Below are 26751 nucleotides of genomic sequence, written 5' to 3'. Positions count from 1 at the left end.
ACTTTCCACCAACCAGCTTAAAACTATGACCCCTCGTGCTAGCCATTTCTGCCCTGGGAAATAGTCTCTGGCTATCAACTCTATCTATGCCTCTCATTATCTTGTATACCTCAATTAGGTCCCCTCTCCTCCTCCTTTTCTCCAATGAAAAGAGACCAAGCTCAGTCAACCTCTCTTCATAAGATAAGCCCTCCAGTCCAGGCAGCATCCTGGTAAACCTCCTCTGAACCCTCTCCAAAGCATCCACATCTTTCCTATAATAGGGCGCCCAGAACTGGACGCAGTATTCCAAGTGCGATCTAACCAAAGTTTTATAGAGCTGCAACAAGATCTCACGACTCTTAAACTCAATCCCCCTGTTATGATTGGTTCAGTTCCGTTTCTGGTCAGTGGTAGCCTTCAGAATGTTCATAGTGGGGGACTCCGTGAAGGTAATACCATTGAATGTCAAGGGATGAAGAGTAGATTCATGTCAAATGTAGTCATTGTCTAGCACTTGCTTCAGTATCTGCAAAGTCATACTAGGTGCTGAACGTTGTGCCATCATCAGTGAACATCCCAACCTTATCATGGAGAGAAGATAATTAATTAAGCATCTGGGGATGGTTTAGCTTAAGCCACTATTCTGAGAAATTTTTGCAGGGATCTCCAGGGACTGAAATGATTGATCTTCAGAAACCACAGCTATATGCCGATGTGGTAGGTATGACTCCAGCAAATAAAGAGTTTTCTCCCAATTCCCATGAATTTTGGTTTTGCACAGGTTCCTTGATGTCACACCCTGAAATATACTAGCTTGATGTAAAAGCCAGCCACCTTTACTTAAGTTCAGCGTTTTTTGCCCACATTTGAATCAACAATGTAACATGGGCAGGTACCGAGTGGCTCAGTCAGAATGCACACTGAGCATCAGTGAGTACTTTATCACTGATTAATTGCCGAGTCATAGCAATTTCATAGCATTGATGCCAGTCCTTTCCTTCACTTGACTTATGATTGAGAGTAGGTTGATGGCGCGATATTTTGTTTATGTTTTATGGACAGGATATTCCTCGACAATTTTTGACAACCAGATAGATGCCAGTGTGATGAGTATACCTTAACAGTTTGGTTAGGAGTGCAGCTACTTCTAAAGCACTAGTTTTCAGTTCTATTGCTGTACGTTTTTCAGTGCATTCAAATATTTCTTCATATCATGAGGAATTAATCGAATTGACTGAAGACTGGCCTGTGTGATGCTCAGGACCTCAGGCAGAGGCTGAGATGGATCGTGCGCATGGAACTTCTGGCTGAAGGTTGTTGCAAATGACCGCTGTGCTGGCCTCCTCCATTATTGAGGATTATTCATCAGTTCTGAGATTGTTTAACTGTCCATTGTTTGTCATGGAAGTAATCCTGTATTGTAGCTTCACCGGATTGATACCTTATATTTAGGTATACCAGGTGGTTATCATGGCATACCCACCCTGTTCTCATCATTGAACCATGATTGATCCTCTGGCTTGATGGTAATGGTACGGTGGGGGATGTACTGCACAAGACGTTATAAACTGTTACAGGTGGAAAATAATTCTGATACTATTAATAGTCCACACCAGCTCATTGATATCTAGCCATGGGTTGCTAGATCTGTTTGAAATATCCCATTTAGGATAGTGGTGGTGCCACATAACATGATGGAGTGAATATTTCATGTGAAGGCAGGACTTGCCTCCACAAGGACTGTGTGATGGTCACTTCTAGCAATATTGTAATTGACAACCATTAAATTGACGAGGATGAAGTCAAGGATGTTCCTCCGTCTTGGTTTCTTCATCACCTGCACAGATCAACCATCGTTAGGACTGACAAACATGGTCAGTAGCAGTTTTACTGAACTACTCCTGATGTTGGACATTGAATTTCCCCTCTCGGAGTTATTCTGAGACCTTGCTGACACCCTCAATCCTTCTTCCAATTGATGTTCAACTTAGGGAGCACTGAATCATCCATCTCAAGAACAAGGAGGTAATCAGCAGTGTGTTTCCTTTCCTTGATGTCTTGTCTTGATGTCATGAGACTTCATATTGTTTGGAGTCAATATTGAAGACTCAAGTGCAATTGCTACCTGGTTGTGTCCTGATGATAGGAAATGATATACCTAAGATATTGATGATGGTGCCTGGAATACAGTCATACTTAGCAAATCATACCTTACAAGCTGTTGCTTATCTCGGCTGAGGGCCAGCTCTCCTATTCTTGGCTCAAGCTCCCAGAAATTAGTGATGAGAACTTGGCAAGGCTGGGTTTGCCTTTGATGTTTCTGATGCCTAGATCAATGTTGGGTGGTCCTTTTAGACCTCATTGTGCTTTGATATAACTGAGTGGCTTGTCTCAAAACAGAAATTGCTGGAGAAACTTGGAAGCATCTGTGGAGAGAAAGTAGAATTAATATTTCTCCAATAATTTCTGTTTTTGTTTCAGATTTCCAGCAACCACAGTTCTTTGCTTTCTCATTGAGTGGCTTGCCTATCCATTTCATAGGGCATTTAAGAGCCAACCAACATTACTGTGGTTCTGGAGTCACATGTAGGCCAGACGGAGTAATGACAGAAAATTTCCTTACATTAGTGAACCAGGTAGTTTTTTTTTAGGACAGTCGATTTGGCCAACATCAGCACAAATAGCTTTTGAGATACTTTCTAATGAACCTGTTCAGTGGTGTCATTACAGTCCTCTGGAGTAGGCGGGACTTGAGCCTGGACATCTTGGTTCAGAGGTAGGGACACTTGCACTGCACCACAACATCCCTCAAATCACTTTTGACCAATTTTTTCTAATCAACCTGTTTAGCGATGTTATTACACCCCTGTGGACCAGGTGGGATGTGATCCCGAGTCTCTTGGTCCACAGGTAGGGACAGACACAAGATGGGTACCAAATAATCCTTGTTTGCAGATTGATTAGTCGAATTCACATTCTACCAGTCAGCATGATGGAATTTGAATCCATGTTCCCATGTGGATTATTGTCCAGTGACATTACTACAATATCATAACCTCTGTTTTTTGGAGCAGTAGCGGAAGGTCAAAATTGAATGTGTCACACAATTATTGACTAGGATTGATTTTGAATAGTTTTAGCATAGAACCAACGTAAACATGGCATCTTTCTTTGGTGTAAATGACAATGGTTCTGAGCATCTGTGAGGATGTGCTTGCCTTCTGCTCAATCTTTCCCCAGTGCAGATGAAACTTGGACCCTATCCTATCAGTTTAAGTAATGCCAACACCGCACTGAAATGCTATCAAAGATTTCGTGCTCAAGCCTCTTAAATATCTAATTACCCTCAATAGCCTTTTATTATATTTGAATTGTAAGAAAATTACTACATTTTAAATCCTGTTTGAAATTGGCTTGGTAGCATCATTACGCAGGGAGAGGGGGGAGTTGCTGTAGGATTGACTGGTCCTCGTCGTGAGGAGTGAGGAAGACTTGCTGGAGGGTCTGGTCTTTTTCTTACTGTGAATTTTGTATTTCTTCGCACATTCTCACAGAAAACTGGATAACATTGAAACTCTTCTTTCTGTGGAATAATACAGTTAACCTGTAGCTGTTTATTGTCTATGATTTTAGATTTTTTCAGTCATTTTTCCAACTTTTAGGTTTGAATGTTTACTAAAATTCAAATGTTCTTAAAACATGATTAACAAGAAAATGTTGAGGGAATTATTGTTTTCCTGTGACATTGAATTTGTCAAGTGCGTTTTGTTTTTAGTGCTGTAATCCAGTGGAAAAACTATGAAGTAGTGCGATATTTTAACTGTTGCAATACTGGTTTACAGTTTTGTCTGAAAATTGAATCTGATCTATCCACTTATTTTGAGAAATTGTATTAATGAGTATTTTGTGAATATTTTGCAATCTTGGTGATTTATAATAAGTGTAAAATTGGTAAAATATAAATGATTATACTTAATGATTTAACTGATTGAGTGTGAAAGTTGCACCGAATGGCCTCAGTAATAATATTTTGCAAGTGCAAAACTAAAAGTGATCATTCATGCAGTTGAGATAGCTGCTGTTCTAGGATTTCATAGCAGTGCATGTAAGTTGATAGATATATTTGTTCAATGCATAGACAATAATAATGGCCTCACTAATGAGGTTAAGAACATTGCTTGTTTGAAAGTTCTTAGTGACTTAGGAGTATGTGGGGCTTTCTCATAACCTTGATCTTTTGACTGATAGAAATACTCACCGTCAAATATTTTTTATGAGCTAATAATTCACTATAGTATAATGTTTCTAGTTATACTTAATATGTATCATACTTTTTGTTTAATAGCGTTCGTCAGAATATCCTTCATGTCAGTACCTATGCAAACTTTGCCTAGTTCACATTGAAAATATCCAGGGTGCTCATAAGCATATAAAAGAAAAGCGGCATAAGAAAAATATTGCAGTAAGTGCTTTCATTTTTTATAGATTTGCATCATATTCTAAAATGTTTACTCTTTTTTAAATTAGCAGTAAGCCTGCATCAAATGCTTTATTAGTGATACTTTGTATCTTTTGTGTACTGTTGTACTGTCACACAAAATCAATTATCAAAGGAAGTACTGTATTGCGATCTTTTCATTCATGAGTTGTATAGAATCATAGAATCCCTCCAATGCAGAAGGAGGCCATTTGGCCCATCATGTCTGCACTGACCCTTTGAAGGTCTTCCCAGCTAGACCCAACTCCAATGCTTAACAGACCTAGCCTGCACACTCCTTGACACTACAGGGTAATTAAGCATGGGTAATCCACCAAGCCTGCACATCTTTGGAATGTGGTTAAAAAACCAGAGCACCCAGTAAAAATCAGCACAGACACAAGGACAATGCCCAAAGTCCACACAGACAGTCACCCAAGGCTGGCATTGAACCTGGTTCCCTGGAGTTGTGAGTCAGTGATGCTAACCTACTGAGCTACTATGCCACCATATAGAAATAGAGCTGTCAGATTTCTTGAGATCATTTTGTTCCATTGCCCTCTGCCTCCAGGAGAAGCAAGAAGAAAATGAACTTCGTAATCTAATACCACCAACTCCTGACCATCTGGCTGCATTAAATTCTGCTGTGCTACAAGCTGCACAGCAAGAAGGGATCTCTGAGCAAGAATTCCATGTCCGGAAGAATATTGTGGATGAAATGGAGAAAATCATTCGGCAACATTTGCCAGGTCTGAATTGCTTTGTGTTATATTCTACAGCTGGTCATACGCAATGAAGTGTCACAGCTACGGTATGTAGGGGTTCCTGGATGCCAGTTTGTTCCAGTGCAAGTGCAACTGGAGTAAGTGTTTGAAGTTTGAGCAGCTTCGGCTCAGGGTTTATATTGCTGGAGACTGAATTAGAGGAATTGTGAATCATGCGGAATTTGGGAGCGTGCCTAGAGTCTTTGTGCCAGGAATTAATCTTAAGATTGGATCATCAGGTTTAATTAGTATACCAAGGACAGGAGGGTATGTTAAGAGTAGTTAAGAGCACCCGGGGGCAGGAGCCAGTCTTTGCAATTGTTCCCAACAATCTTGAGATTCTTTTAGTTTGTCTGAATGAAATTGGAGGCTAAATATTGGAAAAGCTAACTGACTAAGGCACGATGGTACAGGACTGACATTCAAGTGAGAAGAGAAAGAATATAGTGGTAGTGGGGGTCAATATAATCAGAGAGATTAACACTGTTCTCTGCAACAAGAATAAGAATCCAAATGACTGCATTGCCTGCCCAGTGCCAACATTTATGATATCTGCTCAGGACTGGAGTAAAGGTGCAGTAAGTGAGTGAGAATCCAGTTGTCATCATCCATGTAGGTACTAACGACGTAGGCATTACAAAGCCGATGGCTGTGCACAGTAAGTATGAGGACCTAGGTGCCAGATTAAGCAACAGAACTAAAAAAGATCATTAAACTCGATTATTGCCTTACCCATGTGCAAATTGGCATGCGCAAATCAGATTAGAGAGATGAATGCTTGGCAGAGATGCAGCGACAGACATTTAAGGGGACATGACAGAATACATAGTATAGATGCATTCTAATGAGTAAGAAAAATTCCGAGGTATAGACTGTAGAGGACACATGTAATATCCAAGAAGCAGCAATAAATAAAGAAGTGAGGAACTCAGGAAAATTGCAGTCACCAGTGAAGTAGTACTGAGTAAAAACAAAATTGGCTGGTGGAATGGTTGATGCTTTAGTGTTGATTTTCTGAACTTCCTTGATTTGGAGAGAGAGTCCGCTTTCATTGAAAGAAAGTAAATGTAACTCCTTTATTCAAAGAGGAAGGGAGACAGAAAGCAGGAAACTACAAGTTAGTCAACTTAATATCAGTCCACAGAAAAGTACGAGAAGCTTGTATTAAAAACTTGGAGCAGGGCACTTGCACAACTTCAAGGTAAGAACACTGAGTTAACATGGTAGTTTGAAATGGAAGTCATATTTAACCAATCTGTTGAACTTCTTTGATAAAGTGACGTGATGTGGATAAAGGGGGATCTCCTAGTTGTTATTTAATAAAGTGCCACCTCAAAGGTTCTTGGAGAAACTGAAAGCTGATGATGTGGCGAATAGCATATTGGTATAGATAGAATATTGGCCGGCTAACGGGAAGTGGGGGTGATTGGAGTAACTGGGTGACAAGGTGTAATGTGACTTCAGCTGTTTACAATGTATATTAATGACTTGGATCAAGGGATGGAAGGCTTGGTTGCCATATTTGCTGATGGCATAAAGGTAGGTAGAAAAGTAAGTTATGAAGAGGACATGGGGCTACAAAAGGATATTGATATGTTAAGTGAGCATGTGAAGATGTGACAAATGGAGTATAATATGGGAAAATGTAAAATTGTCCATTTCAGCAGGAAAAAATAAAGTTCTCTAATGTGCAAAATTGCAGAGCACTGAGATACAGTGCTGTCTTCCTGTATGAATCAGAAAAGGTTAGTGTGCAGGTTCAGCAAGTAATTAAGGAAGCTAATAGAATGTTAACACTTATTACAGAGGGGATTTGAATATATAAGTAGGGAGGTTATGCTCCAGTTATACAGGGCACTGGTGAGCCCATTTAGGAGTACTGTATTAGTCATCTCATTAATGGAATTATTACACATGTGAATACTTCGGAAGCTGTCCAGCGAAGGTTGACCAGAACAAAACCTAAAATAGGCAGACTATCTTGTGAGGAAAGGTTGGACAGCTAGGCTTGCAGACAAGAGAATGAAACATTCTGGGGATAGGTGGGACCATGGATTTGAGGTTTCAATCAGATTAGCCATGATCTTACAAATAGTGGAGCAGGCTCGAGAGGCTGTATGACCTACACCAGTTCCTTGTTCAAATCTTGTGGAATAACATTTACCTATCAATGAACACGCATCTTCAAAGTTGAATCTGTCAAAAATGATTTGTTCTGCATGTGTTGTTCATTTCAGTTTTTAAACTAAGATATTCAAAGTTATAGAAAATTTGAAAGATAATAACAACTTTCATAACTTGCGAAAGTGGTAATGGCAGTATAATGGCACTCGGGGAAGTGTGATCATTTCTTTCAGAAGGATAAAATTAATACAGTGAATACAAACTTCAAGGAAAGCAAAGATGGACTGGAAATAGAAGTTGACAATGACTTCAAACTGGAAGTCATGGAAAGGAAGTCATCAAGCTAGAAAACTATTTGGAGTCCAGGAAATGGAGTCTCCAATAGAGCTGGCAGAGATTAATTTAGAGCTAGTTATAATAGAGGAAGATTACATAGTAATTGCTAAAGTTATAGTTGAAGCAAGCTAAAATGCTAGCTTTCTGTTCGGGAAAGTGAAAGGATAGAAAGGATGTTAATGAACTAGAATGTTTACCTACCCAGCTGAGTCTACATAAATCTTTGTTGATATCTTTTGCTTTTATTTGTTTTACAGATTGCTCATTGAGGTTGTATGGTTCTTGTCTTACAAGGTTTGCTTTCAAAACTAGTGACATCAACATTGATGTAAAATTCCCTTCCCATGTAAGTGATACGACATGTTTCAATTGACACTTTTATGACACATAAACATGGATTATACATCAGGGCTCAAAATATAGAGTGCGGCAACAAAATCATGTCAGAAGCCTCGTAAAATTCCTGGTAAAATTCACTGCTGGGTTTACCAGTCAGAAACGTCGTCTGCGTCCACTCACAATTTGGGACTCTTAAGTGCTTGTTTTTGATAGGTTCAATAACTGACTCCAAGAACTGGAAATGTGCCACAGCATGAGACGTTCTAGACTTCAGGCTGGATTTGAAATTATTTCCTTATTTAAAATAAAATATTGTTTTAAAATTAATTATATCCTTTGATTACTTCTACTATTGCCCCATTGCCAATGTTGACATCAAATCCTTCCATAACAAATCATTCTCATTCGAAAGGGAACCTTTACTTTACGAGAGGCACTTTCTGATAACCTGCTAGAACTTGCTTCCAGACATATTGCAAGTCCTGCAAACGGCTCATTGTCCAAAAGTCTTTCATACTTCCCTTGCACTGACTGGGAACACTAACCATCTGTTATTTTGGAGGAGACAAATCTTATAACTTAGCAAACAAAATGTGGCAGTACATGGTAAGTGAAATTAAACTGGTGAAAGATTTATGATGTCAGATTATTAGATTCTTTTAGGAAATTTGAGATTTTGATACAAATTCGTGACTTATGCATCCCTGATATGAAGTGATAACATTTGAGCTGAATAAGCATCTCTTGAATGTATTCTGGAATTGATTTGTACAGCGGAGATGGTGGTGTAGTGGTAATGTCACTGAGCTAATAACCCAGAACCCCAGGTTTATATTCTGGGGTCGTGAGTTTAAATCCCACCATGGCAGGTGTTAAAATTTTGAATTCATTGAAGATCTGGAATGAAAAACTATCCTAATGACAACCATGTAGTGCTGATTGCTGTAAAAACCCTTCTGGTTTACTAATGCCTTTTAAAGAAGGAAATCTGTAATTCTTCCCTATTTTGGTTGAAGACCCACGCCAATGTGGTTGACTCTTAACTGTCAACTGGGCAGTTGAGAATGGGCAATAATTGCTAGTCTAGCTAGCAACACCAACATGAATGATAGAAGGACAAAGCATTATAAGATCTCCACTTCTCCTGTTATGCTTAATAAACATGATTAAAATAATGTATTTTGTTATGTATTGTGAAGGTTTAAAGAATTGATTTTTGATTCTTCCTTTGTAGAATTGCAGGACTTTAGCTTTATCCATTATTGTTTCTTTTGCAGTTAAATCAGCCAGATGTTTTGATTCAAGTGCTGGACATTATTAAAAACACTTGTAAGTTTACTGACTACCTTTGATATTTCAAGACGTGACTACTAAAAACTGTTTTGTCGAGATAGTGGGGTCATTGGGTGGAGCCACAAAGTGAGCTTCTACATGTAGAGTTCCTGATTGTGGCCATACAGAGTCACATGGAGGCTGGTGTCATGGATACCGTATTTAGCTATTTACTTTTATTTGCCAAGCAGGAAATTTTTCTGCATTTAAAATTGAAGAAGGTTAATTTTTTTCTCACACACTTTCTCCATAGGTTAACAAAAATGTGACTGCCACTAATTCGACTCACCCACATCATCTCTCACACACAATATAGATACAGCTAAAGATAAAACAGTAATTATAAAAATGAAATTTAACCCAGTCTCCTATTATGGCACAGGCCTGATGTTCCTTAATTGAACTGATGCATTGGCTGGAGTGAATTTGTTGAAATTTGAGAGATATCTTAGTAGCTGCGAAGGTTCGAGTAATTGATCTGCCTGAAGGTGCATTTTTCAGGGGAACTTGAAAGTGGAACAGGTCGAAGGAAAAAGACCTTCTTTCTCTTTCAAGATAGTGCAGTTAGAAACAGAGTTCTGGTTACTCTACTAGCAGGACTCTCTCTCTCATGGAATTCTGTTGAATGTCAGTTTGAATTCTGCTCATACCTCTTTTAGCGAGGAGCAAATATGCCTTCCTTATCATGTGACCTCCGGTGCAGTGTCAAGCCTCTTTCCAAATAAGGTGCTTTGGTAGTCCAATAAGAATTCTGAAGTGTGGCTTTTCACTTCTGTGGTTTCAATCAGTGTTTGAGGCTGTGTTTGAAGGGCAAACCACATATTATAATGATGATGATAATGGACCTCATCTGTCTTTTGGCCTGGCCTGCAGTGAATTACGTCAGAAAGATGTCTTCTTAGTTTTGTCTTGAGATAGTGTAGCTTCGATCTACACAAGACATCTGGCAATCCTTGGAACTCTTGTTTTGCAGTCCTTTTCCAAATAGCTGTAAAGATTTGATATGTTTATTCTGGTACTGATCATAAGATGCTAACTTGATGACATAATCATTTACTGTTCATTAATTTATGTTGGTTTATGCAGCGTTATAGTGAAAAGACAAGTGATTGGTCATAGTGTTCATTTGGAGAGTCAGCATGGTCACAGTGGGCTGAATGGCCTTCCACACCATAATGATTCTGTATCAACAATAGTTTCTGAAACCACAATAAACATAATTAAGTGTGTTTCTATAATATTGCTCAACAGATTCTGATTAAATGAACGTATTGGATGTTGGTCTATCATTTCTTTTCAACATATATTCAGTTGGTGTACATGTACGTAACAGTTGTAATTATGATCAATCTAAATATGCACTGGAAAAGATGATGTTGAATGGTGAAATGATTGTTGTTTTCATGTGTCTTAAATTGGGATAATATGGTGTACATCAAAACAAGCTTATGCGCCTTCTCCAGAATAGCAACATAGTACATGGCCTATACTCGAAGAAGATATAGATTTAAAATAAATCTTGGGAACAATATTGAGCAATTGGTTGATATAATAGGCTCCCAAGAAAAATGATGGATAAATTTGTTAGCAATTACATATGATTCTTTCAGAAGACAACATTTTTGATTACAGTATTTGAATAATTTGATATGTAGTCTATTGTGGGTGTACTTGCACCACAAATGTAGCAGCATTTCAAGAATGTGGCTTACTACCACTTTATTGAGGAAGTTACGATAAGCAATAAATGCTGGCCTTCCTTTAACAAATAAAAAATACCAAATAGATGAAAAAATGTGAGGCTGGATGAACACAGCAGGCCAAGTAGCATCTCAGGAGCACAAAGCTGACGTTTCGGGCCTAGACCCTTCATCAGAGAGGGGGATGGGGTGAGGGTTCTGGAATAAATAGGGAGGCGGACCGAAAATGGAGAGAAAAGAAGATAGGTGGAGAGAGTATAGGTGGAGAGGTAGGGAGGGGATACAGGAGCGTCTCCCGTATTTCCTGCAACACATCCCTCACACCCTGCCCCCGCCACAGTCGCCCAAAGAGGATCCCCCTCGTTCTCACACACCACCCCACCAACCTCCGGATACAACGCATCATCCTCCGACACTTCTGCCATCTACAATCCGACCCCACCACCCAAGACATTTTTCCATCCCCACCCCTGTCTGCTTTCCGGAGAGACCACTCTCTCCGTGACTCCCTTGTTCGCTCCACACTGCCCTCCAACCCCACCACACCCGGCACCTTCCCCTGCAACCGCAGGAAATGCTACACTTGCCCCCACACCTCCTCCTTCACCCCTATCCCAGGCCCCAAGATGACATTCCACATTAAGCAGAGGTTCACCTGCACATATGCCAATGTGGTATACTGCATCCACTGTACCCGGTGTGGCTCCCTCTACATTGGGGAAACCAAGCGGAGGCTTGGGTACCGCTTTGCAGAACACCTCCGCTCAGTTCGCAACAAACAACTGCACCTCCCAGTCGCAAACCATTTCCACTCCCCCTCCCATTCTTTAGATGACATGTCCATCATGGGCCTCCTGCAGTGCCACAATGATGCCACCCGAAGGTTGCAGGAACAGCAACTCATATTCCGCTTGGGAACCCTGCAGCCTAATGGTATCAATGTGGACTTCACCAGTTTCAAAATCTCCCCTTCCCCCACCGCATCCCTAAACCAGCCCAGTTCCTCCCCTCCCCCCACTGCACCACACAACCAGCCCAGCTCTTCCCCTCCACCCACTGCATCCCAAAACCACTCCAACCTGTCTCTGCCTCCCTAACCTGTTCTTCCTCTCACCCATCCCTTCCTCCCACCCCAAGCCGCACCCCCATCTAACTACTAACCTCATCCCACCTCCTTGACCTGTCCGTCTTCCCTGGACTGACCTATCCCCTCCCTACTTCCCCACCTATACTCTCCTCTCCACCTATCTTCTTTTCTTTCCATCTTCGGTCCGCCTCCCCCTCTCTCCCTATTTATTCCAGAACCCTCACCCCATCCCCCTCTCTGATGAAGGGTCTAGGCCCGAAACGTCAGCTTTTGTGCTCCTGAGATGCTGGTTGGCCTGCTGTGTTCATCCAGCCTCACATTTTATTATCTTGGATTCTCCAGCATCTGCAGTTCCCATTATCCCAAATAGATGAACTTTGGCTGTTTTCACTCTAGTAACTCTTCTATTCTGAAATAGACCGATTTTTCTACTTAAGAAAGCATCATTCGTATTCAGTCTGAAATTGGAAAAAACATAACATCCATATATTGTCAGTAATTTTAAAATCATGCATAATGCGCAGGTTAGGTGGATTAGCCGTGCTAAATTGCCTATAGTGTCCAGGGATGTGTAGGTGAGGTGGATTAGCCATGGGAAATGCAGGGCTACACAGATAGGGTTGGGGGGGCTAAGTCTGAATGGGATGCTATTCGGAGAGTTGGTGTGGATTTGTTGGGCCAATGGCCTGTTTCCACACTGTAGGCATTCTATGATTCTATGATTTTTATTGCCTTTATCCTTAATATATTAAAACATTACCTTGCAGCTTTATATTCAGATGTCGAGTCTGATTTCCATGCCAAAGTTCCAATTATCTCCTGCAGGGATATACAAAGGTTTGTGTACCCTGTAATTACAGGGAAAATTTATTTTATTCCTTTCTTCCAAATGATTATGGAATTTTCTTGCATATAATTTAGAATATACAGAAGATACAGCATGAGAAACAGCATGATATGGTTGATGCTTGACTTTGAGGGATATCCTAATACCTTAGACCACAGAATCATTTGTACAATCATCATCCATTCAGTCAAATTAAAGGTTTCCATCAAACATGTATGTTTTTTTTTAATCTAGGGTCCTGACAAATCCACTGTTCTTCATAATTTTGTCTTGTTTTCATTGTATATATTCAGTTTTTATTAAAACCACTAGGATATGTTACTTAACAAATTCTTGACAAATAATTGTATATGCTGTATAACCTTTGTGCAGTGAATGTCTAATTTGCATTACATGCCCTTTAAAGTAGAGATGTTGCTTTAATTATAATCGTGTAGTTTGATTCTCACCTTTCTCACCTTTCAGTGAAATGCTTCACCAATAATAAACATCCAAGTTGACATGCATGTAAATATTCAAGTACATTACAAGTGATTGAAGTGACTATATTATTGTTGCTATTTAACATAGAATTTAACTCCCAACAAGATATGCTAATTTATAAATAAATAAAGGCAATAATCCCAGTGGTTTAATGGTAAATAATAGGGATTGATTTGATGACGATTAAAATACTTGAATTCAAATTTTAGATGTGGTGGAGAAATGCATAGACGTGTGTTCAATCTATATTTCTTTCCTGATGGTTTGTTTTTAAACTTGTTCACTCTGTGCACACACTGTAGTCTCTTGAGACTGAAGGCTGTAACTTTAAATTGTTTTCCAGAAACATAAGTACATAATCCAAGCTGACAGTTAAGTGGAATAGTGAGGTACTTCTAAAGTTTTAAAGGTGGCTTTAGGAGAAAAATTAAACCAGGGTTATTTTTGTCCCTGAAATATGCATAAACTATTTAAAGAAAAAGGGAGAATGCTCCCTTTATCTTGATCAAAATATACTCCTCAACCAACATTGGCAGGTTATCTGGCCATTTATCTCATTGCTATTTGTGTAAATTCAGGATGCACAGATCAGCTGCAGTATTTGTCTATAATTCCAATATTAGCTAAGTTTCAATATTTGCATTAGGTATAAAGCATTTTAGGATCTCTTGATATTGTGGAAAATGCAACATACGTGCACATCCTTGAATCTGTGCGGTCACTCAGCTTGTCTTACAGGTTTATGCCCTGTGCTCAAAATTGCAGCCCTGCAGTTAGCCGTAATAGCCTTTTCACCTTTCCACTCCTCATTGAATAATAACATTCAAACTGTCTCATTCATAAAAGAGAGTATAATGACCCAAATTAAAGTCATCTCAATGCATACAGAACACACGGTGTAATATTACAGGAAGTGCAGTGGGTAGAATTTACTAGCCAATTGGTTTCCTTCCGTATTCTCAACTGAGTGTAGCAGATGTGATCCGTGGAGGAATGGCTGCATTCAAGTTCTTTGTAGCTACTTGTCAAATATTTAACAATTGAATTAAAACGACTAAATCATGCAAAAACAAAATCACTTTATTCTTTCAAGGGCAATAACCTGTAGAAACAGTTTTCAGAATGTCCTTATTCTCTTCATCTACAGTGGTCTGATTTGCAAAGTCAGTGCAGGGAACGATGTGGCCTGCCTTACTACTAACCTGCTAGCAGCTCTGGCCAAATTGGAGCCTCGGCTGATCCCGCTAGTTCTAGCATTTCGGTGTTGGGCAAGGGTGAGTATCTTGCTTCTGAATCAAATGTTTGACTAAATCAGAATGGAAATGCACACTGGGTCAATCTTGAGTCTGGCAATTGAGAGAGTAGCTCACTGAAGCATTTGAGTCAGCTGTTGGTTTAAATGCTGCTCTGGGACTTGGGGCTGTAATTTAGATTGAATTTTCATTGCACTTTTGGAAAGGGACAGGTTGCATGGTCAGAGGACTGTTGTAAGTTTGTTCCTCAGTACTCGTCCATGCACTACAATTGCCTTTTTAGCAATAATGAACTATTCAGGAACAAAAACGAAGTTGCTGGGAAAGCTCAGCAGGTCTGGCAGCATCTGTGGAGGAGAAAACAGAATTAACGTTTTGGTTCCGGTGACCCTTCCTCAGAACTACTGTTGGCTCATATTTTGCAGTCGGTAGCAAAATAACAATCAGCACTGAGCTTGAAGAAAGTAACCCCAGAAGCTCTAGTGATTTCAGTTGCCTGAATTTTCCCTTTCCTGGTATCACTTTGAATTTGGTACCAAGTCAATGGTAATGGCTTTTCTTCCAACCCTACTGTCATCGCAGGGGCCTCCTAAGCATTCCATAAAACAGAAAAAAAAACAGAAAACTGCAGATATTGGGAATCAGAAACAAAATATTTTCAATATTTTCCAAAAACACTAGTTCCATTTCTATTTATGCAGAAATAGCACTTCTCCATGTCCTCTCTAAACCTTTCACTGGTCCTCAGCTATCAGCATGCTCGTTTTAAATTGAGTTTTACATGAGCCATAGTTTTCCCGAGATAGTCATTGGAAAGATAACAAGCCTGAGCATGATTTGCACACCCCAATAATTAACACACTTTTCCTGACTGCTGCATGAGGCTGAATCAGAGCTTACAATCTGTTTGGTCCCCAAACCAGTTTTCCAATCCCATTGCTTGCACTATATGAAAATCACATAATACCAGTATAATAAAATTGTCTGCTTTGACCTCATCCAACTTATTGTTGAACCTTATTAATACCTTTTTCTTTTCCAGACTTTACTGTCCAATATCCCTCCTAAATTCCATCATTTTAATCCACGATCTCATTAACTTCTTCCTTTTGTGCAACATATTCTTCAGCTCATTCAAAAGTCTGTTCTTATATCTAATTCTGCACTAATTCCCATTTTTGCCTTTACCCTTCACCTGTATCCTTTCTATATTAACTTCCAGACCCATAATGTTTCAAATTTAAAATTCTAAACCTTGTCTTTAAATGTCTCTGGGATCTCACTCTTGGCTATTTTCTTAACCACTGCAGCTTATCACTCCCCTGAAATTCACCACTGCTCTGCTGCTGCTACTGTTGTTGTTGCTTCTTTCTTGTCCTCTCAAATCCAGCATTGGCAGGTCTGAGTTGTGTTTCGTAGGCCTAATGTTGTCAAATTCTCTTCCTTAAATGTTTCTGTCTTTCTGCTTGCTGTCTTTGGACTCTGCTGAAAATCCATTTTTTCGACACCTTCTGTCCTCACAACCATTTCCCTTTTGGCTTGACTTCACACTTTTCTTACATGTTTGAGAAGCACCTTCACAATAAAAGTCTTGTCTAAAAATTGTTTAACAGTTTCATTTTTCTTCAGCTGTCATTTGATGATGGAACAACACTTCATTGCCTAATTTTTGAAAATATTATCTTATTATAAGGTGTATTGACAGTAAGCTATTTCTCATCTTTCAAATTCTTTGTCATTTTAGGTGTGCCACATAGACTGTCAAGCAGAAGGTGGCATTCCCTCCTATTCATTTACATTGATGGTGATATTTTTTCTTCAGCAAAGACAAGAACCTCTTTTACCAGCTTACTTGGGCTCATGGGTGAGGATCATTATATTTTTACTACGAGGGGCTCATTCTTCTGTTTTCCTTTGATTCATATCTTGTTTAGCTTTTTATAAGAAGCATCAAATGACAAATCACATGGCCAACATTTTTCTAAAATGACAGCAATATGATTTATTTACACAGGTACTTTTGCTGTATATCAGTGACATCAGTCAGCAGATTCTTATAGAGATCTGAATATGGCAAGCTTTGTTACAGAATCATGAGACTAGACTTGATATCAAGATCATCTCACACCATCTTTAATGCTTTTCACAAGCAGCATGGCAAGACTCACACTAGGCAGTAGTGAGATGCCATTTGCTGGAGACTAATGCATGTTAAATGTCTGGATGTAAGTTTGCTCGCTGAGCTGGAATGTTAGTTTTCAGACGTTTCGTCACCATTCTAGGTAACATCATCAGTGAGCCTCTGGTGAAGCACTGGTGTTCTGTCCGCTTTCTGTTTATCTGTTTAGGTTTCCTTGGGTTGGTGATGTCATTTCCTGCATTGGTGATGCCATTTCCTGTTATTTTTCTCAGAGGATGCTAGATTGGCTCCAAATCAATATGTTTGTTGATGGAGTTCCGGTTGGAATGCCATGCTTCTAGGAATTCTCGTGCGTGTCTCTATTTGGCTTGTCCTAGGATGGATGTGTTCTCCCAGTCAAAGTGGTGTCCTTCCTCATCTGTATGTAAGGATACTAGTGATAGTGGGGTCATGTCTTTTTGTGGCTGGTTGATGTTCATGTATCCTGGTGGCTAGCTTTCTGCCTGTTTGTCCAATGTAGTGTTTGTCACAGTTCTTGCAAGGTATTTTGTAGATGATGTTCGTTTTGCTTGTTGTCTGTAGAGAAGACTTGACCCACTATCACTAGTATCCTTTCAGTGCCACACCTTGGGCTGTCACTGGACTCCTCCAGCAAGGACACTTTGTGCTCAGGGGCATGCACCCAGTTCGTAGATTGTACCAGGCTGTATCTCCGGGCTATTCATAGCGCTCACTCGACCTGAGCCTCTCTGATGATCACAACACCCCTGGCCTACCTTGCCTTTCTGCATTTCGCTTCCTCAACCAGAGATACCAGGCTCATATTTCTACTGTCTTGCCATGCCTTTTGGCACAGACACAAAGCTACAAAGTTTTTCATAGTTGTCAACAGGCCTTACTCAAGTGAGATGGACTTTGGCCAGGAGTACTAGCACACAGTATGTCAAGTGCAACCTCTGAAATCAGGCCAGGCTCTGGCAAGGGTGGTCAGTCAGAATCTTCCCCTCTTAAGGGGTGAGGAGCCAAATGATGGGCAGGACACATCTGCCTTGAGTCCTTCTGTCCTAATATGACCTGTTTACCTCATGGGATGAGCTAGAGGCAGGTATAATGGGAGATGAAAATGGGTGGCGCAGCTTTTACTGTCGGTGCAGAAAGGGAGGTATCCTCAGTGAATGAGTAGGCAGCACAGGTGGTAGATATGCAGGGTTAGTGGTGAAGTGGGTAGGGTTAGATGAGACCGATAAGTGAAAACGTTGCAGGCAACAGTAATAGTGATGGAGCATGTTTCTCAGGTGGAGATACTATAGCAGAGATAGAGTGAGTGTGGGGTTCCGAAGAGAAAATGATGGCACTTAGGTTGGCAGAGTGCAGAAGGACATTTACCTTCTACCGACAGTGTTGGGCATTTCTCCAAATGACTGAGACTGCACTAACTGGGATGGCAACCTTGATGAAGCTGGCAGAGTCCTGTAACATACCCAATGCTGATCCGGCGGAGGAGGAAATCCCACACTGGCACCACCCTGTTCAGCAGGACCTCCAGGACCCAGATCATAAAGCAGTGTGCTGATTTTTCCCCTGTCTGCCATGTCTGGAGTAAATGTCAGGTATTGGGCAGAGCAGCTTTGGACTGCCAATACTTGTTTAATGAGCTTTGAAAGATGGTGCAGAAGCAGTTGATGCTGGTGAATTCCAGGATATTTGCTGAGTGGTGACTTACTCATCACAAGAATGACTGTGATAAAATAGGGCAGAAATTAAAGGTGAGAGACACCATAGGGGTGTGGTTGGTGATTAATGAGGCAATTTGGAAATGTCCTCAAGAGAATTGCTAGGCTTCGCAAACTGGACCTAGCCAAATAAAACATAAGATTCAACCCAAAGTGTTTAGAAACTAATCTCAGACAGTGGTGCAAAATGTGTAGTATTGGATTGGCTGTAACTTATCATTTTAGCACCATCAACCAAGATGAATTTCTGCCCTAGAGTTTTTTTTATGTACACCTTAAATTGATCCTCCCATTTTGCTTTTGAGCTAGTGGAAAAAGTTCATTTGTCACGTTTTGGAATCCTAGATTGAAGGTTTTGACTTGAAAAGAATTGATGAATACCATCTGAAGGGAATACAGAATGATGAATATGTATTATGGGAGCACAGACCAGCGAACTCTGGAGAAACAAAAAATATAAGCAATGGAGATGGTAAAACCTTAAATAAAGCAGAACATAGGAAATCTTCAAATAAGAAGATGGAAAGCACTGAACCTCATAACCAAAGTACTTTATTGAAAGAAAAGCAAGGCAAAGTAAGTTTAGTATGTTCATTTCTAAAGCTATACTGTTATAATTTTGGTACTATTATGAATTTTTATTTGAAATTTTTGGTATTTATTGAGCAATGTAAGTGATAGAGCTGAATGTGAAATTATCTCGATGTTATTGTGTTATAGCATTAACTGTGAAGTGTATGTGATCCGAGGAAAATTGAATTGATGAAAAATCTCCCTACATTAAAGGTTTGAACTTACATCTAACGTGGTTAGAATTGAAATTTCAAATATCAATAATATTCACACCTTTCACCTCATATTCTAAAAGATCTTTTAAGATGTTGATTGGAAAGCTTGATGCAGGACTGTTTCACAGTATTATAAAGAAGAAATTTATGAAATGAGAAGTTGACCAGAATGACAAGTACAAGTGAGAATTAAATCCAGCTATCTGAAGTGCAGACTCTGAGCATTGCTCGAGTGTACGGTTCTAGATTTTTACTTTCTCTACACCTAGGTATCACAGCATGAAATTAAATTTGTAATTATCTCTAATATATAATGACTGACAGCTGATTCTGTTTTAAAATACGCTTATAATTCTCATTTTCTTATTGTACAGTTTCTGCTGAGATTTGGCCACTGTAGGGCCTAATTTGGAGGTAACTTTATGGTACCTAATAACTTTGCAGTGAAATTAGTTGAATTTGTTATATTGACACAACTCTGATTCCTGCCTATTACTGCAAATTTAAATGGATCTTTTAAGCAGATAGACTTGAAGAAAATTCTTATATCATGCTTTCTCATCATTTATCATGCTTTCTCATTTCCTGTTAGGCTGCGTTGAAGTTTGGTTCAACACATCACATTTCTCTTGGGCACCTCTGGCTAGAGTTACTGAAATTTTACACTCTAGAGTTTGCATTGGAAGAGTACGTCATCTGCATACGGGTAAAAGATCTTGTAACGAGAGAAAATAAAAATTGGCCGAAAAGAAGAATAGCTATTGAGGGTGAGGTGAACATAAACATTTAATCAGTAGAAAAAATGGTACTGTGATGCAATGGGCATTGGACTTGTAGTTAAAGCTGAGGCATTCAAAGATTCTGGGTTAAAGTCCCTGAGGTTGGAGGTGTTCCTTTAATATGGCCCTCTCCTGGTGCAGTGATAGTGTCCATGCTCCTTGGACTGCGAAGATTGGGTTCAAATCCCACATGTTCCAGAGGTTTGCAATAACCTCTCTGAAAAAGTTGATGAGAAAAACTGGTTAAGTTTATAAAAAACTGTAAAGATGTCAAAACTGGCACACTCATTAACTTAAATTTTCTGATGAAATGGATAACAAATTCTAGTGCCCAGAATGATCATAAAGGACTATTTGGTATTGAAAATGAGGCTAAGAGGTTTTGAAAGGTACTAATTATGTTCAAGACATTAACATAACAAATGAACCCTTTTATACAATTTCCAGTCAGTATCATTTTGGACCAGTAGTAACACTCCACCTCTTGAATCATAAAGTTGTGGGTTCAAGCCTCCCTCCAGGATTTCAGTTTGTCGTCTCAGTTGATTACTTCAGTACCAAATTTAGCCAGAATATTATTATAACTCTAAGTATTAATGATGATAGACGTTTGAAGATCAGCTATGATTTTATTGAAGTGCAGAGCCAGCTCGTTGGGCCATTTGGCTACGCCTCTTATTTGTATTCTTACTTATCAACTGTGCACATATTTTTGTCATATTTTTTCATTGGGCTGAAAACCCATTATCACTGAAATCTTATTATTTACAGTATCAATATACCTAATTCTAATTTACTACACTAGTAGGATGTTTATAATTTTATGGAAAGACACTGAATTACCTTTTGACTGTTTATCTCAAAAGAAACACTTCCTAATTTCTGTCTTAAATGGGTGATCTCTTGCTGTGGGATTTTGCTATCTGATCCTCGACTCCTCACAACAGGACATAAACTTCCGGCATCTATCATGTCAAAGCCCCTATGCAAATATCAGTAGCAATGACAAGCAAGACACAGGACATGAAAGTATTTATGTTTGCATTATTGAAAGATGGATGCCAAGAATGGAAATTAGGAAAATAACTTATGATTTCTGCTGTTGGATTTCTATCGAGAGCCATTTGGTAGCTGGACAAGTTGCAAAATGTTCCACTAATCAAGAGTAGGAATTGCATGAGCCCTGAAATGAGCATGTGGCTAGGAAGCAGCTGGCCCCTGGCATCGAGCCATAGAGTCTCACAGCACAGAAACAGACCCCTCTGTCCAACTCGTCCATGTCAACCAGGTTTCCCAAACTAAATTAGTCCACTGCCGCATATCTCTCCAAACATTTCCTGTTCGTGTACCTGTCTAAATGACTTTTAAGTATTGCAGTGGTACCTGCCTCTGGCACTTTGTTCCATTTGCACACCACTCTCTGTGTGTAAAAGTTGCCCCTCAGGACCTTTTTAAATATTTCCCCCATCACTTTAAACAATGCCTTTTAGTTTTAGACTCCCCTACCCTGGGGAAAGATTTTGGCTATTCACCTTATCTGTGCCCCTCATGATTGGATAAACCTGTTTGAGGTCACCCTTCGGCACCCTATGCTCCAGGGAAATAAAGTCACAGGTAGACAGTGGTAAAGGTGATGTTTGGCGTGCTTGCCTTCATTGGTCAGAAAATGAAGTACAAGCATTGGGATATCATGCTGTAGCTGTATAAGACATTGGTGAGGCCAGTTTTGGAGAACCTATCTATCTACATCTTAAATACATTCAGTGATTTGGCCTTCACATGCTCCTGTGGCAGTGAGCCCCATTGGGGAAAATGTGGCCTAGTAGTATTGTGACTGGATTGTTAATCCAGTGACCTAGATACCGTTCTGAGGACCTGGTTTCAAACCCTGCTGCAGCAGATGGGGGAATTTGAATTTGATTTTTAAAAAACTGGAATTAAGATTCCAGTGAAAACCATGAATCCAAAAACCCATAGGGTCACCTATGTCGTTTCAGTAAGGAAACTGTCACCCTTACCTGGTCTGGATTACATGTGACTGTATACTCACAGACTCCCAACTGCTCTGGGATGGGCAATAAATGCTGGCTTAAACAGTGATTGAATTAAAATAAAAAATTGCCACTGTCAGGCTGAAGAAATTCCTTCTCATTTCAGTTCTAAAGGGTTGTCCTTTCACACTGAAGCTGTGCCCTTGAGTCACTTCCACTAGTGGAAACATCTTCTCCACATTCACTCTATCCAGGCTTCTCTGTAAGTTTCAATCAGATTCCCCTTCATCCTTCTAAGCTCCTTCGTGTACAGTCCCAGAGTCCTCAACTGTTCCTTATGTGACAAGACCTTCATCTCTGGGATCATTCTTATAAACCTCCTCTGGACTCCTGCACCATCTTCATACAAGATCATTTTCACAGCCGTGCATAATAAATTGAGATTTCTGAGAGTTCTGTAATAGATGCCATTGAAAGTTTTCAATGATGTTTTTCAAGTGCACTTGATGTAGAAGGGAAAACGTTACATAATATAACTGTTGTGTTCACTTTTCTCACAGACCCTTTTGCACTAAAGAGAAACATAGCTCGCAGTTTGAACAGCCAGATGGTGTTTGAATATATTCTGGAACGATTTAGGACTGCATATAAATATTTCGCATCTCCTCAAATGAAAGATGGGATTAAGTTAAAACCAGATGGTAGGAAAAAAGGGAAAGTCAACAACAAAAAGCCTTTAAAATCTGAAGAGCGTTCAGGCAATTGTTGCCTGCCACAGAAGGGAACTGTAATAGGGAGCGATATTAAAGAATCTTCTCTTGAAGGAGAAGTGACAAATGGGACCAGTGACAGTGGAACAATGGAATGTACTAACTCAAGTGTTGATTCTACTTCAAATATTAATATTGATACTGAGCATTCAGAATTGAAGAGTGTTCCATCTTCCAACAGTGTAATTGCAGTGAATTTTAAAAAATGCAGTCTTGGGAAACCAGAGGTTGGCAACTGTGCAAGAGATTCCAGTGAAAGGTTGCTCGGTTGTGATTCAGTCAAACAATCCACTAGAACACTGGCACTTTCTGATGCTTCAGAGAATTGTTCAAAGCAGGCAGGCCTGGAAGAGTTAGATCGTGAGTCCATGGAAAATATGATGCTACCAGCCAGTTTGCAACTGCATGGACATAAAGATAGTTGCACACTCGGAGTACATTGCTCAGAAGGAACGAATTGCACTGCCAGTTGTGTATCAACTACCTCACTAACTTGCACAACAGAAACCGAAGCTCTGAGCTGCACTGTTATTGATGATACTGGGAATGCATCAGCGACAGGGGAGCTACATTATGTCTTTGAGAAAAGCATTCTAACAAATGGAAAGGCAAGTTATCCTTTAGATTTGCATGAATTGAGTTATGTGTTAAAGTGTAAACTTTAAACAATTATGAGAATCATCCTTTTATCGAGAAGTAATATTGTGTGACTTCTCTAACTTCGAGAGTGTTATAGCATAAGAACCTATAATGGGCTAATTTAGGAACATCCGGCAGGATTTTGCACTGGTTATGTTGGTGAAACTCATCAATGATATTGATAGTGTACTGAAGCTGACAGTGACATTTAGAACCACACATTTGCAGAATATCACAAAGTGCAAAAGTTGCTGTCAGTGATTCAACAATTCAGTTGAATAAGGTGTTATTTGATTTTTAATGGCATAGTAACTTTGTCATATAACTGCTAACCATAACTGCTGGCCCTGAAAATCTAGTTTTATTTCTGTTGACATATTACGGTCTTTATAAAAGTTTATCTTTGTTTTAACTTGTATCTCAATCCAATTGTCACCTTACTTGTTTTCTGAAATTTTAAATTGAATAAAAATATTGAAGGCTTTAATCTTCCTGGTTTGCTGCCTGTGAAATACTTCAATGTAATTGGTGGCTTGCCTGCTTACTGACACCACTGTTACTACATGCTTGGAGATCCCATTGAATTGCCATCAGGTTTAATCTATTGTTAAGAAGGGGGAAATCAAAAACACAAATCACTGGGCGGCTTTCTTCGGAATCAATGGCAACTCTATCGCTGTGCCACTGATCATAAAATGCAGGCCACTAAAGTTACTGAGTAAAGGTTCTTTTATTTTAAGAAAAAGTTCACAGTAAATGAATTGTCAATTGAGTCTGCAGTTGCTCAACGTTAATTTGAATTTCCATTTGTGCAACATTTGCAAGACCTGATGTGATGTTTTTGAGCTCAAGTCCTCCTGGTAGTGATGTGAAGGTGCTGGCAGTCATATACTAAGCATTGAGGTATTAAAGGTAAGCCTCAGAAAGACCACACAGATAACAACATTGGTCAAGAGGCTTAGAGAATTTAAGATTTTTTTTCAAGTTTTACATTTGTAATTTTTAAAACAAGTATGCTGAAATATAGAAAACATGAGGAATATCTAGACTGTGAGTTGCTTTTGGAAAAAAAACACTTGCATTCATCTTCCTCTTAATCTTTTGAAATGCATAACAATGCAAACTGTTGTCTAGATTTTCATGTCAGATTTAATGACAACTGAGTAGAAGGTAAATCATGATCTGTCTATATGTACTCTGATTGATTTCCTTTTACAGATGCTTTGTCATTTAGTTCAAACACAAAATGTACATATTTAAATGCAGTGGAATCACTAAAATAGTTATCTGTTTTAATGTAACATACACTTTCAGTAGTTCAATAATGTTGAAATTAATCATTTCAATTTCAGTGAACTTTTGATTCTTGCATTTCAAAATTATCATTTCTATTTGGATTTATTAATTAATATCATGTCTAAATATATGATAGTTTTAAATAATTTTACTTTTAATTTAAATGACATCCGACCATTGTACAATGTTTGGTGATTAGTGCTGGATTGAGTGAAGGTAAATCACATGGATGTTTTTGAAGCAATTGAAGTGAACACTGTTTGCATTTGTGAGCAGCAGAGAGGAACTTCAGAATCATGATGACATAGCAGACATTGAGTTCAAAGAACTCTTAAAGTGGGGTGAAGACATTGCATGTACAAAGAAAGTCTTGGTTGTATTGACAGCAGTTAAGTCTAAATATTGGTGTTTCAATTTCGATATCGTGGATTGAAACCATTATCCATTCAGTTGAAACTAGTGAGATGCTTACAAAGGAGCATGCAGAAGGGGCACCCATTTGAATAAAACAAATTATGGTCAGGACAGTGCAAGTCCCCAGGAAAGATGATTGTAATGGACTCCCAACAAGAAATAAGAAATATTCTAGGTTAAAAATGAACTAGTTTTGTGAATTATTTTAAGTTTGTGTTTTTTTCTTATATTTAAAGTAGTCACCTGGGGTGAATATCTTGTCAGTTGGTTGAGGAAATAAGTTGGCCATTGAAGGAAATCAGGAAATATTCATATTATAGCAGTTGCTGGATATCTCAAATGTGGGGAAAAACAACTGGGTTTGAATATATTGTTTAGGCTTGTGATTTAAATTCATTAGTTTTTTTCGTTCCCAGTTACTTATAATTCTGCAAGTCAGTGTGGTTAACTTCATATTAGTTACTTGACTCAATCATTTATAGCTTGAGCACTTTAAATATGTTGTAATTTATCTTGCATATTATAGATTTAAAATGAAGGCAGAAACTTTATACATTTGTGTTAGTTTTAAAATGCAAAACTGTGTCACAAAGGTACATGATGTATTGAGGACATTGGGCTCCAACAAATGAATTCCATGCAGTAAAATATACTTTACAGAGTTAACATGAAAGACCAATCATTAATACTTAATATAGCATGTAATACACTAAACAGATAGTTAGGTATATATTTCAAGTACTCTGGACAGAGTTGGTCTGGTTGCTTTGCTTTGAAGTGGGTACACTCTGTATTGTTTTGGCAGGGACCAGGCTGGAGATAACACTCACCTTGGTTTCCATCCTTGGAAGATACCTGGCTACAGCAACAAAACTAGTATTGGTTGTTCAGCATTTAAAAGTGCCATCACTTGGCAACAGATAATGATGTGTCATTGTATTTTTTTTGTATAAGTATTATGGCACTCGTAAAGCAGTAATAATTATTCTTCAGGTTATATGAAATTAGTAAATTTTTCCTGTTATCTTCAGCCCCCAACAATTGTATGCAGCATCTGCAAACGGGACGGACATTCAAAGAATGATTGCCCAGAGGATTTCAAGAAGATTGATTTGAAACCTTTGCCACCTATGATAAATAAATTTAAGCAAATTCTTGATCTAGTCTGCACAAAATGTTATGGTAAGTTCAGTGTCATTTTGTAATTAATAATGTAAGTATTGGGGGATTCTGAGCAACAGCATAGAGTTAAAGGCTTAAAGAAAATAATTTACCATCTGAAGAGGAGAAATATTGAGCCAACACAGGTGCACTATTTGACTTTGCTAGAACTATACCTTTAATTTGTCACTATAACAGTCTTAATCATGTTAATTTCATGTGGATTAAATGAATCCAACAATGTGCCATTATTGGTGCAGCATTCTCCAAAGACAAGCAATGTTGAATCACTGAATGTTTGATGGAATCGTTGTGA

General features: G+C 39.0%; 1 protein-coding gene across 4 annotated transcripts in view; it reads left to right on the top strand.

The window, feature by feature from the left end:
- The window catches only part of tut4 (terminal uridylyl transferase 4), a 75663-nt gene that overhangs the window by 13838 nt on the left and 35074 nt on the right, over positions 1-26751 (top strand). For all 4 annotated transcript variants that reach the window (XM_048539095.2, XM_048539094.2, XM_048539096.2 and 1 more), the window contains exons 6-16: positions 4328-4444; positions 5031-5208; positions 7941-8029; positions 9300-9351; positions 12909-12978; positions 14619-14745; positions 16469-16588; positions 18943-19173; positions 19978-20152; positions 22716-23533; positions 26306-26456. In XM_048539095.2, coding sequence (XP_048395052.1) covers positions 4328-4444; positions 5031-5208; positions 7941-8029; positions 9300-9351; positions 12909-12978; positions 14619-14745; positions 16469-16588; positions 18943-19173; positions 19978-20152; positions 22716-23533; positions 26306-26456 — 2128 coding nt within the window. The remainder of the gene's footprint in view (positions 1-4327; positions 4445-5030; positions 5209-7940; positions 8030-9299; positions 9352-12908; positions 12979-14618; positions 14746-16468; positions 16589-18942; positions 19174-19977; positions 20153-22715; positions 23534-26305; positions 26457-26751) is intronic.

This window comes from Stegostoma tigrinum, chromosome 8 (genome assembly GCF_030684315.1).
Source record: "Stegostoma tigrinum isolate sSteTig4 chromosome 8, sSteTig4.hap1, whole genome shotgun sequence".
Classification (NCBI taxonomy): Eukaryota; Metazoa; Chordata; class Chondrichthyes; order Orectolobiformes; family Stegostomatidae; genus Stegostoma; species Stegostoma tigrinum.
The sequence above is the reverse complement of the archived record's forward strand: the minus strand, read 5'-3'. Positions and strand labels throughout refer to the sequence as shown.